General features: G+C 37.7%; 1 protein-coding gene across 3 annotated transcripts in view; it reads right to left on the reverse strand.

The window, feature by feature from the left end:
* The window catches only part of LOC150085522 (ran GTPase-activating protein 1-like), a 384,391-nt gene that overhangs the window by 8,504 nt on the left and 360,475 nt on the right, over window positions 1-15,412 (reverse strand). For 2 of the 3 annotated variants that reach the window (XM_090374091.1, XM_090374088.1), the window contains exon 15: window positions 14,552-14,676. In XM_090374091.1, coding sequence (XP_090230217.1) covers window positions 14,552-14,676 — 125 coding nt within the window. Of the gene's footprint in view, window positions 1-5,559; window positions 5,805-14,551; window positions 14,677-15,412 lie in introns of those variants that run through there. The other variant, XM_090374089.1, reaches the window with a different exon arrangement.

The raw sequence follows: 15,412 nt of genomic DNA on the forward strand, positions 1-15,412 counted from the left end.
CGCTAGCTTCACTAGGCCTAGTATAAAAATTCCTCTTGAAGAAATCAATTTATTAATTGTCTTCATGACTGAAGTGTTTTACACTGATCAATTTATGTAAAAAAAATTTAACTTCGAATTCAGCAACACAGCACTCTACGCTTCAACTGGATGAAAGAACATTGGCGCTGGACTTTGGATGATTGGAGACGGGTCTTCTGGTCCAATTAGTCCCGTTTCCAGTTATTTCGAGTGAACAAGAGGATGCATATGTTGTAACTGCACAAAGCTGTGCACCCGTTATGTCAACAAGGATCTGTTCAGGCAGGTTGACAGTCAGTAATGGTCTGGTGCGTGTTCAACTGGCAAACTTGGGAATCTCTGGTACGTCTAGACGCATCTCTGAACGGTCCAGGTTATGTGTCTATTCTTGTAGCCCATCTGCATTCCTTCATGATCACCGTGCACCCACATGGCAATCGACCCTGACCAAATGCGTAAAGTAATTAGAAATTTCATATTGTAGTTGACAAGATTTAAGTTGCATTCCAATTCTTCTGTTTCATTTTCTGCCTACACTAAAGCTCGCAACAATTGTAAAGCAGTTATTAATCAGTCTAAAATAGATTTTGAACAGGCTAAGAGTAGAAAACTTGCCTCTTGCCCGAATGGTAGCTGAACACTATGGTCTCTTGCCAAAGCTATTGGCTGCAACTTTTGCCCATCTCTGCTCTCACCTCTCTCAAAACCAGATGGTTCTATTGCCACTTCAACCAAGGATAAAGCTGACCTGCTAGCATCCTATTTTTCTACCAACTCATGTATTAATGATCTTAGTAAAACTCCCAACACGCTCCATTCAATGCCTCCTGTGGTCTTCCGTCAAAAGGATTTTAATGAACCTGGATGCTACGAAAGCTCCAGGTCCTGATGGCATTTCTCCACTTGTTCTCAAAACCTCTGCTCCTGAACTTGCTCTTTTTCTATGCCGCCTTTTTTAACTTTCTAATTCCAAAGGTGTTTTTCCTTCTGCCTGAAAATTTGCACATATCCAGCCTGTTCCTAAGTAATGGAGAAATCAACTAACTGCCAACTGAGATTGTTTAGAAACCTTCCATGTGATCAACGATTGCTAGTTGGTTTTCATAAGTGTTGACCTACTGGTCGACACTTATGAAATGTTCTGGCTTATGTTACCCACCCACCCATGGAAAAAATTTAATGGAAGATTTTGGTGCAACTATTGACCTTTCAAAGGATTTTGATCGTGTTTGGCATGGAGGACTTCTAATTGTATAATTATAAATACTTCAATCATGGTATACCTTTAAAACATTAATCACAGAAGCCTTGAATGCTTACATAACATTAAAAAATACTGCATAAAGAAGATTCTAAGTCGGATGAAAAAGGAAGTTGCCAGATTACTTGAGCAGAAAAAACACAGCATGGAAAAGTTAGAGTGATAAAAAGTACTGTAACCTATAAGCTACAAATTGATCTATAATAGTGCCACCAAAAAGATTAGGCTCGCAAAGGCAGATTATGAGAAAATGCTGGCAAAGGGAGGCTTCACATATATAAATGCAAAGAAGAGAAGGACAAACCAGGTCAGACCCTTATGTAATGGGCGTGAGGCAGTATTAGATACTCCAGCCGAACTTGCAGATGAACTCAACAGTTACTTTGCATCGATATTTACAGAAGAAAAACCCTTTCCGTCATTGAGAAATTATGGGAGTGAAGTTGATGCTGAAATTTTACATTTATTTTATGAAAAAACTTTCGAGCCTACAGGCCAGTAAAGCTCCTGGGGTTGATGCCATATACCCTATAGAGGCGGCAAGTGAGTGCACTGAACCATTGAGGCTAATTATGAGAGCATCACTGGACTCGGGTTGATTCCGTTGGATTGGGAAAGGGCCCATGTATTTCCAATACATAAGGGCGGTTCTAAGAGTGAAATGGGAAATTACCGGCTGGTCAGCCTAACTTTAGTAGGGAAAATCATGCAGACAATGACTAGGGTGGAATTCGGGACCATTTAAACAGCAATGGAATTCTGAAGAATACTCAGCATGGCTTTGTAAAGGGAAAATCATGTTAAACTAAAAACGGGGTTAATCGTGTTAAATGATGAACGGGGAGGCCATTCCATGGTGGTAAAATCTGCAGAATACTCTTTGAACCATGATCTTGTTGCCACATCTCTGTGGGAGGCGCACTGTCCTTCTAGAAGAGTCGATTGCTGTGTGGGTGCACGATGACCATGAAGGGATGCAGATGGGCTGCAAGGATGGACACAACCTGAACCATTCAGAGATGCATCTAGACACACCAAAGATCCCAACGTGTGCCAGTTGAACATGCCCCAGACCATTACTGACCGTCAACCTGCCTGAACAGTTCCTTGTTGACATAACAGGTGACAGGGTCGTGTGGTTACAACATATACACACCCTCCTGTCCGCTCGAAATAACTGGAAACGGGACTAATTGGACGAGAAGACTTGTCTCCAATCATCCAAGGTCCAGTGCTGATGTTCTTTCGTCCAGTTGAGGCATAGAGTGCTGTGTCGTTGAATTCGAAGTTAAATTTTTTTTACATAAATTGATCTGTGTAAAACACACTTCAGTCATGAAGGCAATTAATAAATTGCAATTTCTTCAAGATAGAGGAATTTTTATAAAAGGCCTATTGAAGTTAGCGAGCCTGTGCAACTTTTTTTCATTTACCTGCTGTTTACACGTGAGTAAATTCACCGACTAGTGTCACCTAACAATTTTTAAAAAGAAATTACAGTACATAAATTTTAAACGGATAACCGATCGTTTTCCCACATGTATGACATAGTTCTCCTGCAATCATCGCATTGCATTGCATTCGTAGAAATTGGTACTCCAGCTTCTCTGCTACTTCATGAATTCGATCACGTGACAACTGACGCTGTGCCGAAACGTCGGCAGTTGTCCTGTGATCAACGCAAATTTGGAAACTGGTACGCCGAAACGCAGTCTGTGGTGGGACGGCATTAGCTTCCATGCTACTTCACCATCATTGCTTGCTGCAAAGATGCTTGGGAAATCAGTCACGCGACAACTGATGCTTGCTTCAGCATGGCGGCAGTCCCCATGCTATCTTCAATCATAGAAACTGGTAAAAGGTAAACTGCAGCCATTATCAACCCACTGCAAGATGGAAGCCTCCTCAACAATTCATGCTGAGGGAAGTGACATAATCTGCCACTCTGGTCCAGTGCAGGTTGGTAGATCGACTGTATTTAGCAGTCAGGCTTGAACCCCGGTCTATGCAAAGAGCGTGTGCTACTGCACTCCCACTCCTGACCACTCGGCTATGGAGGTCTGTAGAAACTGGTACTCATTCTTAACCGACGCTCACTTCGGCACGGTTGGGGGGGGGGATGGGTCATGTGACAGAAACTGAATATGGGCTGTGGGAGGAATGAAAGTTGTCCATCACTGCAGTGATGTACTCCTCCTCCTGCCTCAACTAAACCGGATATACCAGTTTTTAAAGATTAACCCAATTCATGCACTTATCCTATAAGCAACACCAGATTTTTTTATGCCCTGCTCATAAGTCTTTGTTACTGTTCACACCATTGTTTTAACAGCTTTCTTCACTTAATTATCTGTGTGGAATTGATGTCCTACTGATCATCATTAAGTCTTTCAAAAAATATGAAAATTTCAAGATGACAAGCCCAAGTTGTATGATTATGCATTATCATGTAACAAAATAACACCATCTTCAAATGTCTCAATCTTGTTTTTGATGGCATGTTACAGATAGCCTTTGAGAATTCACGTATAATTTTGTAAGTTGACTGTTTAATCTCAAAGTGAAATAGCGCAATCTCTGTGAGTTAAAAGAACAGCATAAACATTATCTTCCCAGTGCTTCTGAAAGTCTTAAATAACTTTGGCCCTGATAATGACTAATGTTTCCACTTGTTCTTTTGTTCAGAGTGCTTGCACCACATATTACCCATCACTATGTGACCCTAAAAGTGATATCTTAGTGAATTTATGCTGGAGAGATTCCCTTCACTATAAAAATTTGCATAAAATAGCATTGCATTAGCTTGGAAACAAATGTCACTGTGAATGTCATACCATCTCTACTGTTAGATTCACCACCTGTACATACAGAGTAGGCCAATCACAATATTGTTCTGCCCAATATGGTAAGGACTGATACTAAAGCTTTTGTAATAATACCAACTGCTTGTTCCACATGTGGTTCTGCTGGGCCTTTGTGTTTAGCTGTCTGTTTTTCAAAGAATTGGGAAATTTATGTTCACTATATCACCTATAAAGTTATGCACATGCAACATGAACATTGCTTATACCAGGAAAATTATCATTATTTATATATCACAGGATTTTAGGAATACCTTCTTTATAGTTATTGAACATATAAACAATTGTTTTCATTAGAGCATTAAAAGCAAACACAAGGGCTGTTCAATAAAGAATGATCATAATTTTTCCCCCCACAACATACCTTTATTAATCATCCATATTTTTATGGTCCCTTTCAAAGTAGTTCCCATTGAATGAAATGTACTTACTCCATCATTTCTGCCATTCTTTGACATGAGTTTGAGAATCAACTCTGATGTCTTTACAGCTTCTGACAACTGGAAACATTTTCCTTGCAGCCCCTTCTTTAACTTTGGAAATAAATAAAATTACAGCGTTAGGGCTGTGGAGCAGATGAGGAACACATCTGATATTAATGCTGGCTAAGCATCCCATGACAGTATGAGCAATGTTAGGTCTCGCATTGTTGTGATGCAGCATCCACCTACCTACATACAGTTGTAGTTGTTTGCAACAAATGGATCCCACAAAGTGTGCAGTACAGTTCTGTAGTAAAGTCCCATAGCAGTCATATGACATGGCACAACAGCTTGTAAACCATTCCTTGAATGTCAAAAAAAGAGATACCATAACTTTTCCTGCAGAAGCCACAACTTTTACTTTTTTCAGTGTTGGCTATGACGTAGACTTCCAAACAGAGCTTTGTTGCTTACCCTCTGGTCAAAATGATGAAGCCATGTCTCATCCACCATTATCACATAGGCAAAACTAAACTGATAAACTTGACTGCCAAAGTCACACCATGTTCATGATTCAACTGTGCAGCTTGGTTTGGTCTTAAATTCTGCAACTCAGCTAGAAATATGGTCATTCTTTATTGAACAGTGCTTTTTTTTTTTTTTTTTTTTTTTTTGGTAAATAGAAAAAAAAAAGTTTGTCTGTAATGGCAGTAATCACTATACCTTGATGCCTCTACTATGAATAAGACACCTCTCTTTGGAAAAGTATTATTTTATTTGTAGTGCAATACCAAGGCAACTTTAAATTCTCAGTGTCAATTTTGCTTGCTCTCTGTAAATTGACATGCATCCACTCTTCAATATGATTTTATTTAAGGAACTTCTAAATTCTCCTTGCTGTCAACAACATGGAAATTCTGCTGCTAGATGGCGATAATGTATACCTCTGAATAATTCTTGAGTGCACAGTAGCAACTAAAAGTCTCCCAAAAACATCAGTGCAGGCATTCAACACCATCTGCATCATCATTTAATTGGACCAATGCCTGGCCATTCAGGAAACTGCTCGTGAAACATCTCTTTCATTTGGTTTGGCTCAGGTAATTTTAACAGGATATTGGCATGAGGCAAATGAGCACCATATTTGCTTTTGTGGGACTGTTGGTCACAAGGTGGCCATATTTTGAAAATTAGTAAGTGGGACAACTTGAAACAAAATGTGTAGTATAGTATTTTTTCCTTCAAAAAGTAAAAGAAAAATATAAAATTACAATTAAAATACATTTTTATCAATCAATCAATCATAGTATTCATAACAGTTATTTTAAAAATGGCAAGGAAAACTACTTTATATATTTTTCTTTAGACTTCGTTAGTTTTTAAATTTCTTCTCCTTCCGAAGATTTTAAAAAGCTTTTAATTTCTGAACAGGGCATGTTATAGTATTCTTTCACCATAAGTTTGGCTTCTAAATTTTCTAATAAAAGAGGTTTCTCTCTTTCCGCCAAGAAGTTTTCATTAAGTTGAAATCTTTCTGATGAAACATTTGAATGTGGAATGCTTAATATGGGGCTTACAATTTGAGACAAATTATTTGCCCCTGGAAATTGAGAAAGATTGCACCCATTTTTTATCGGTGCATAGGACCGATAAAAAATGATGCATTTAGGGTTTTTATTTAGGATAAAAAGATGCATTTAGGGTTACACACAGCCATGAGCTTCTGAAGGAGTACATTTTGTCTAAGAAATCCATATCAATTTAAAGATAAAATGAATTCAATAAAAGTAAAAAATAATAGTAAATAGTAATCCAAAAAAACTGAATTGCAAGAACTTTGAAATGTTTTTAAAAATTATAAAATTGAAATCAAAAGTACTTACTTTAAATTATAAACCAAAAATGTATAAAACTTTATAAAAAATAACCATATCTTAATAAAATCAGAGGTTATTCACTGTACTTTACAATATCTTAAATGATTATTACTGCTTTTTTTATTTAATTTTCAAAATGACTTCACTTTAACAATTCAAAAAAGGAAAATTCATTTGAAAATTATTACTAAAATAATGTATGGCATAGATAAATTAATACATTATACATGTAATTTAAAACAACAAAGAGAAAAAAGATTTCTCAATTCTCATTTTTCTCTTGTTTTAGAATTAATTTTTTAACACATCCGTTAAATTCCAATAAGAATTAATTAAAAATACGTAAAATCAATATTAACATTTTACTCTCTTATCGGGACCGATTGACTGTATTATTGGGAAGCGGGACTTGAAGTTCGAAATTTCTTCTTCAGCTACATATGAAATAGGTCTATCTACTTGTCTTGCTATGTTAATATCTCTGGCATGTCTGGATAGGGATGGATGCTCACTCCCTCACATGTTACATTGGCATGTCACCAGGGTTACACACAGCCATGAGCTTCTGAAGGAGTACATTTTGTCTAAGAGAATGGATTACTGTTTACGCCTCTGTTGGCATACACAAAATCAGTATGGTCAACATGTTCTGATTATTGGTGCAGTGATGCATGGACCAATCTGTGTGATTGCCAATACATACAAATTGTATAGTTGTATGCTGCCTACTGGCAGGACTATATTAATGAATTCACAAGTTATATATTGTGTTCTACGTGCAACCAATCTCAGCATGTTACAACAAACATCTAAATTCACTTTTGCATAGTTACAGTTTCTTTGTATTGTGTTTCTATGTTGTGATAATCAGAGGAGACAACTTAAATGCTTGAAACATCCATTTTCTTAATACAGAATATGTGATCCTATGTCAGGCTGCAGTAACACAGCACATTAGCATTAGTAGAGGCATTTGATGCAAGAAAGCAAGCTTATGCAGCATCAGCCAAAAATAAAAAAAAAAAAACCACTTCCACTTCACCCCTCTGTTCGTTCAAAGTACCTGTCCAGCTGAGCCTTAAACTTATTTAGGCTATCAACCTCCACGACAAGGGATGGAAGTCTGTTCCACCAACCAACCACCCGCTAGCTAAAGGCAAATTTCCGCACGTCTATCCTACATCTGTCTTTCCTCAATTTGAATTTATGCCCTCTCAGGTGATTATTCTGAGCTAGAGGAAGAATCCCATAAGCATTGAGCATGCTCAAACCATTCAAGGCTTTATACACCTCTATCAGATCACCTCGCTGGTGCCTAGTCTCCAGACACTGTAATTTGCAAAACTTAAGCCTTTCTTAACAAAGGGGTGCTCTTAGTTCCATTCACTAATCTTCTTGCCCTTCTCTGTACTCGTTCCAGCAGCTCTACATCCTTCTTGAAATGAGGCCTCTAGACCTGTATACAGTAACGCTAGGTGTGGCCTGACCATTGCCTTATAAAAGGGAATAATCACCTCTTTATCCCTGCTGGAAAAATTCCTGTATATCATTGACAATACTCCATGAGCTACTCTTGCAGCCCATCTGCACTGCTCAGAGAACTTCATATCTGCCTGCACAACCACCCCCAAGTCCCTTTCATTCTCTACCACTGTCAGTGTAGTACCACAGAGTTGATACGTTGCTCTGGGGTTGCTGTTTCCCATGTGTAGTACTTTACATTTGTCAATGTTAAACTTCATTTGCCACCTCTCAGCCCATCGGCTCAACCTTTCCAGATCCTGTTGCAGCAGCATAGTGTCAGTAGTGTCCTTGACAACCCTGCCAACCTTTGTATCGTCTGCAAACTAGGACATTAAGCTTGATATACCATCATCAATATCATTTATAAATACAGAAAACAATAATGGACCCAACACTGAGCCCTGGGGACTCCACTAATATTAGTCCATGATCAGCAGTGTCCATTGATTACCACTCTCTGTCTTCTCCCCCTCAACCACCCCTTTATCCATAGCAGCAATTTGCCTCCAATGTCACTGCTCCAATTTGTGTAGCAGTCTTCCATGTGCAACAGTATCAAAAGCCTTTCTAAGATCCAAGTATATAATATCAAAGCTATTCCCTGCATCCAGTTCTTTTGTAACTGCATCATAGTATCCAATCAAATTGGTCAGGCAAGACTTCCCCTTAACAAAACCATGCTGTGTCCGAGCTATAACTGAAGTCTTGTCTAAATGATCCTGCAGTGCTTCTTTAACCAGTGCCTCCATTAATTTTCCTGCAACAGAAGTTAAGCTCACAGGTCTATAATTACTTGTGTCAGCCTTTGTTCCTCCTTTGTGAATTGGGGTCACATTTGCACATTTCCAGTCTATGGGTACCTCCCCTGAGTCCAAGGAAGCAGCTCTCATAATTATGGCTAAGGGTTTGCTTACTTCCTTTGCTGCCTCCTTTAATATAACTGGATAGATCCCATCCACCCCGGGTGCCTTTCTTGTGTTTATCTTCAACAATTTCTCCTCCACTTTACTCCCAGTTATTTCAAGATTCTGTAGCTTACTGCTAGAGTTGAATACACCTCTGGCATTCCCCTCGCTGAATAACTCCTCATGTGTGAATGTCGATGCAAAATATTCATTTAGTTTGTTAGCTACCTGAGCAGGATCATCAACAGTTGACCCATCAATATCAAGTGGACCAATCTGATTCATCCCCTTCCTTCTAGAGTTTACATAAGTAAAGAACTCTTTGCTGTTTTTCTTTGCATCCCTTGCCAAGAATTTCTTGTAATCTGCCTAACCTCCTTTGTAACTTGGTTGCATATCAACTTGTATCTATCATAGGCTTCTGTGTCATGTGTTAATTTGTAAGTATCCCATGCATTTTTCTTCTCTGCCACATGCCTCATTAGTTCATCTGACATCCATTTTGGCCTAAACCTTGAACAATATTTCTTAGTTGGTATGTAAAGCCTAGTAGCTTCCAAGATAAGTTCTTTGAATGCTTCCCATTTTGAATTTGCTGTTGGTAACATCATCAGTTGGTCCCACTGTATAGAATTTAAATACTGTCTCTATCCATCGTAGTCGCCTTTACGGAAGCAATAACCCTTCCCTTTACCCCTAATGGTAGTTACCTCTTTGAGTAAATCCCACTTCAGCACACTGTGATTGCTGCCACCTAGTGGTTCATTTATCTGCAGATTCTTAATGCATGAAGAATCACTGCTGATAATCAAATCAAGAGTATTACTCCCTCTAGTTGCCTCCCGAACATGCTGATGTAGAAAACAATCATCCAATAAATCCACAAAAGCCCTGCTAGTGTGTGAGTGACCAGCCCCCAAATTCCAGTCAATATCTGGGAACACTCCAGATATCTGGAATGTGCTATGCAAGCTACACATTCCAACAATCTAGTGATATAGTTTCACTCTCTTCATATTTGCTGTTTCCCTTCAATATGTTTCATGTTGCTTATGAAATACATCAGATAACTATAAACTTTTACTCAGTTCTGAAATGATATTCATAATACTAAGTAAAAAAAACGTCTATATTTGAGAGAGAAGAAATTTTAAAAACTAAAAATAATCAACATAAGAGTATATTAATAAATAAGGCACGATTAAAAATGCATAGACCCATTTTACAATTAATAGGATGACTTGCAAAAAAATTGCAAAATGCTTATCTCTCAAATTTCCATACTTATACTGTAAGTTGTCTTGGTTAAAATGCAAACACTTTTGGCGAAGGTAAAGAAGAAAGCCCACACGAGAAGCATGCAAAAGTTCAATGAAATTTACCGGTAAAAGTACTTTGCTGTAAGGGCATTTGTATTGTTGCTCGCTCAGTAAATATACAGTGGGTGTTATCGGTCAGGAGTAGAAATTGAATCCCATGGGAGATTGAAATCCTCCCGAAGTGGAGGGGTAACCTGACCTTTTTTCTTTAGAATCACTGGCAGACTAGTGGATAAATTGTTTATTAAGAAAAGAAAAAGGCAAAGGAAGTCCACATGAGAAAGAACGGCAAACTTCGAAAAAGTTTACCGGTGAAACTATGTTATGAACATTTCATTTTTTACGATGCCAGAATTTCCAATGACTCTGTTCATGATTCAATTAGTTAATTTAATTGGTGATTCTAAAGAAAAAAGGTCAGGTTACCCCCCTCCACTTCGGGTGGGTTTCAAGCTTCCGTGGGATTCAACTTCTACTCCAGACTGATAACACCCACCGTCTGTTTACTGAGCGAGCAACGATACAAATGCCGTTACAGCAAAGTACTTTTACCGGTAAATTTCACTGAACTTTTGCATGCTTCTCGTGTGGGCTTTCTTTACCTTAGCCACAATTTTTATTGAAAGATTTTTATTTCTGAAATTTCTATTAATTCTTGACATTGCTTATTTTATGATTTAGAGTGTGAGGTGGGCAAGAAGCTTACTTTAAAGCCAATGAAACCACAGTTGTAATTCATTTCTAGGAACATCATGACTTAGACGATACTACTCTACTGTATATTAAATCTGTTCAAGTGCATGTTCTTGGACCAATTTGCACATTGTGCCGACTGAAAAAACCTGGAATAAATTGGGGGAGGGGACTCTACAACCAATGCAGCCCATATTGAAGAGACCTTTAGAAATTCTGCCAATCACTGAAAGAATTCAAACCCAGGCCTCTCCAAATGAGTGCAAATGGAAAAACCATTTGCCACTCATTTGGGGATAAAAAATTGTCCAATAAAAAAATAGCATTATTGGACAATTCTGTTTGTTATCCAGGAAAGCCCTGTTAATCTGTTACTGCTTAAAAACCCTGGGCATATATGAATAATAAATCGAAATAGGTTTAGTATAGTCACCTGAAGCACTTGCCATTAACAAAGTTAGCCTGTTGTTTATAGGCACTTCTCCCAAAAGATACTAATCTCATCACAATTAAACATCTTTCGTTGAAGTCAGCAAATTCAGACAAACTTTGCTGCACCCTTCAGATTTTACACCTTTCCTTTGTCTAATCACATTACGAATTCCAGTCCTTGTCTTAAAGTCAACTTCAATAGATGAATCAGGGGCCTTATGTTTGAGATCATAAATGTTTGGCTCTGTCATGCACAAAATTCAGCTATGCTTGTCTGAATTTGAACTCCCGGTTAGGATAACTAATGCTGATATAATAGGGCTAACAGAGACATGGTGCCACCCAGAAATTACTGATAATGAGTTCCACTATGGTATGTATAATGTATTTAGGAAAGATACAAGGGGTGTAGGGATCATGCTTCTTATCAAAAGCAGCCCGAGCGTGAAAAGAGCTTTTTACCGAGTCTGAAGTTACTTCTGCCAGCATAGAATCTGTGTGGTGTCAGTTAGCTGGGAGCAAAACAACAATGAGAGTAATCTACGGACCAGAAAATTGTGAAAAATATGACGAGAGTCTTTACATGCAGATGGAACAGAAAAGCAAGCGTGAATGTCTTATTAATGACTTTAATCTGCCCCAGATTGATTGGAATAAGTGGGAGGGAAACTCAAGATGGGGAAAAACTTTTTTAAATAAACTAAATGATTATTATTTGTACCAGCATGTTAGAGAAAGTCCTAGGGGCAACAATATTCTTCACCGCATCATTACTAATGAATCAGATGACATTACAAGGCTCAAAGTACAGGAACCATTATCAGAAAGTGATCATGCAATTGTCAGTTGCAGTAGTTAAAGGTATGGGTTTTAACTTTAGAAGAGTGGACTTTGACAGTTAAAGGCACTATATGACATCTGTGAACTGGGCAGATTGCCAAGAGATGGCAAACACATTTGAATTATGGAATACTTTTATAGCAAAAATCACAGATGCATACATACCTTTAAGAAAATATTGCAGCAGGAGGAGGAGGAGGAGGAGGATGTCGAAATGGATGACTTGACTGTGGAGCTGGGCGGTCAAACAGAGCAGAAAAAGATAGTATGGGACAGTTACAGAGTGATGGAAAGTACTGAATCCTACAACAGGTACAAGTTGATCTGTAACAGTAACACCAAGGAGGCCAAGGCTGTGTATGAGAAGGCATTTGCTAAAAGAGCAAAGAATAGGAACAAGGAATTTTTCATGTATGTGAATACAACAAAGAAGAAAGCTAATCAGATCGGACCCTTGTGTACTGGATGTGGGAAAATCTTAAGACAACCTAGCTGATGTTGCAGATGAATTGAATAGGTCTTTGCATCGGTTTTTATTGATGAAAGACCCTTCGTGCTGAGAAGAGGCTGTGTGATTGAGGCTGAGCTATATGAAATTAGTGATGCTGTAATTATGGATGATTGTTTATTAGAAAAACTTTTGAGCATAAAGACAAATAAGACTCTCAGGGTTGATGGCATATAACCCTGTAGTTTTTAGGAAGAATGTGAGGGAGTGTATTGAACCATTGAGGTTAATTATGAGGGTATCTATGGACTCAGGGGTGATTCCATTGGATTGGAGAAGTGCCAACGTATCGCCAATACATTAAAGCAGTTCTAAGAGTGAAGTTGGTAACTATAGACCAGTTAGTCTGACTTCAGTGATATGGGAAATCTTAGAGGCAATGATTAGGAGTGCAATCCAGAGACATTTAGATAGATATGGCATTCTGAAGGACATACAACATGGCTTTATTAAGAGAAAATCATGTTTAATTACTTTAGTAACACAGTTACTTATAAGCTGGATTTAGGGCACAATTTGGATTTTAGCAAAGCATGTGACTTGGTTCCCCATGCAGTTACTGTATAAGCTTGAACACATTGAGATTACTGGTAAGAGTCTAAGGTGGGTGGCTGCAGGGCAGAAAGTTGTTTTTCTTTTTTCATAAGTGAGATTGACGAAACCATGATGTCAAAATTTGCAGATGACGTAAAGATTTGCAGAGTCATTAATAATCAGTGCCAAGCAGCACTCCTTCAAGATGACTTGAACATATTTCAAAGATGGTCAGAGAAGTGGCACTTTGTTTTAATGATGCTAAAGCAGGGTCTTAAACTTGGGGATTGGCAACCCACAAATAAATTTTACACTTGGTCTGGTTGAAGTAAAAACAGTGGAGGAGGAAAGGGATCTGGGAGTTAAAATACAAGCAAATATGAAGTTTTCTGAACAGTGTAAACAGGCAGCCAGGAAAGCCCACAGTGTTCTTTCGATGATTTATCGAACATTATCCTGTAGAGAGATAGGGAGGTCATAATCCCACTGTACAAAGCAATTGTAAAACCACATTTGGAATACTGTGTCATCTCATCTGAAAAAAGACATTCAGATTCTTGAAAAGGTCCATAGATGGGCAATTTCAATGGTGAGACAACTGTATGAGGAAAGACACTTTTTTTTTGTCCAGTGCAGCAAAAGCCTGTGGCTTCCTTGCACTATTTACCATATAGTGGTAAATAGTGCAAGTGTGGATCGCTTTGATCCACAACAATATTTCCATCTCCATTGTTAGTTCCCCTTCTTTTATCACCCCTTTGGAAACATCTAATCCTCTCTCAGGCTGTACTCCTTTTTCAAGTTCATTTGTTTTGCTACCCTTGACATACTTTTCAATAATTTCTAATTTAGTTTTAAGTTATATTTTTTCACATTTCTTTTCCATTTTAGGAGTCAATTACCACAATTTAGTATAAAGGATTTAAAAATTTATGACGATAAAAATAAGACAGGCACAGAGCTCTGGACACATCAAAACACAAATTTGTTTTCAATGTATTCAAACAATGAAAACAAAGTCTGATACATTGCCGAATGGCCAAAATTGGCAGCTGCATGCCCAGTGTGTAAATTGGGTGCTATGCAAGGTTGTGGCTGTTGTGCAAACACATGGGAGCCTAGCCACTGTGCAAAATCATGCTGCACTGAGCGAGCACAAGCATGCACACACACACACACACACACACACACACACACACACACACACACACACACACACACACACACCATGCAAATGATAATCTTTAAATAAGGTTAAAGTTTTTTAAAGATATTTATGAAAAGGATGATTTTATTTCAATTGTTGGCACAAACATTTTGTTTCAAAAGAAATCTTATGGAAAAGCTACCTTACCTAGAGAGAAAAAGTTGTAACACATTTTTTGTAGAATGGCTGAAATAACTTTGCTGTACAGCATGCTGAAGCAGAATCAGGGGACCACATAAATCTGATGCTGGTTTAAAGCTTTTGTCTTCACTCTATATTTAATTTACACAGTATGATTTGTAAGCCACAGTCTTCTAATATTTTCAGATACCAGATAAGCTATCAAACATTTTGGTTATATTTTAACAATAATATCTTATGAATTCTGCTAAGAGAAAAAATTTCTGTTGATAAGATTATATGTTGATATTTTAAAATGCAGCTTTGTGCATTTTAAGACATAAACAGTCATCATGTAACAGTTTTGGGCATAAACGATAACACAAATTTCCTCCCCTTTTAATTAATTTCCTTATTTTTAATTGCATTAAATTGATTTTTAATTATTTGTTACTCTAATGTAAGTTTTTCATTTTAATTTCTGGAGGGTATCATAAGGAAGTGTTCTACATACTATATTGAGGTAAACTTCTCTTATTATTTTACAAAAATACAAACAATTTTACTATAATCAACATGAAATAGAAAATAATTCCACTTTTACTTGCAGCTATCTTAGCCCTGCTTCCACAATTAAAAAGCTAATAGCTTTACATAGAAAACTGCACACTAAATTACAGAACTCAACCCTACCCTTTCTGTATATGATTGCCAAATTCCATAAACAGCCTGTAGGCTCCAGATTCATTACTAGTTCCAAAAGTAGTGGCTGCTAACTCCCAGGTAAACAATTTTTCAAATTACTCAATACTATTTTTAACGATCTTACATCTACTTGGATCATAAACTATAACCAAGCTGTCATCAACACCTTCAAATCCGATATCA

Source organism: Mastigoproctus giganteus, chromosome 5 (assembly GCF_048544385.1).
Source record: "Mastigoproctus giganteus isolate SK-2022 chromosome 5, ASM4854438v1, whole genome shotgun sequence".
NCBI lineage: Eukaryota > Metazoa > Arthropoda > Arachnida > Uropygi > Thelyphonidae > Mastigoproctus > Mastigoproctus giganteus.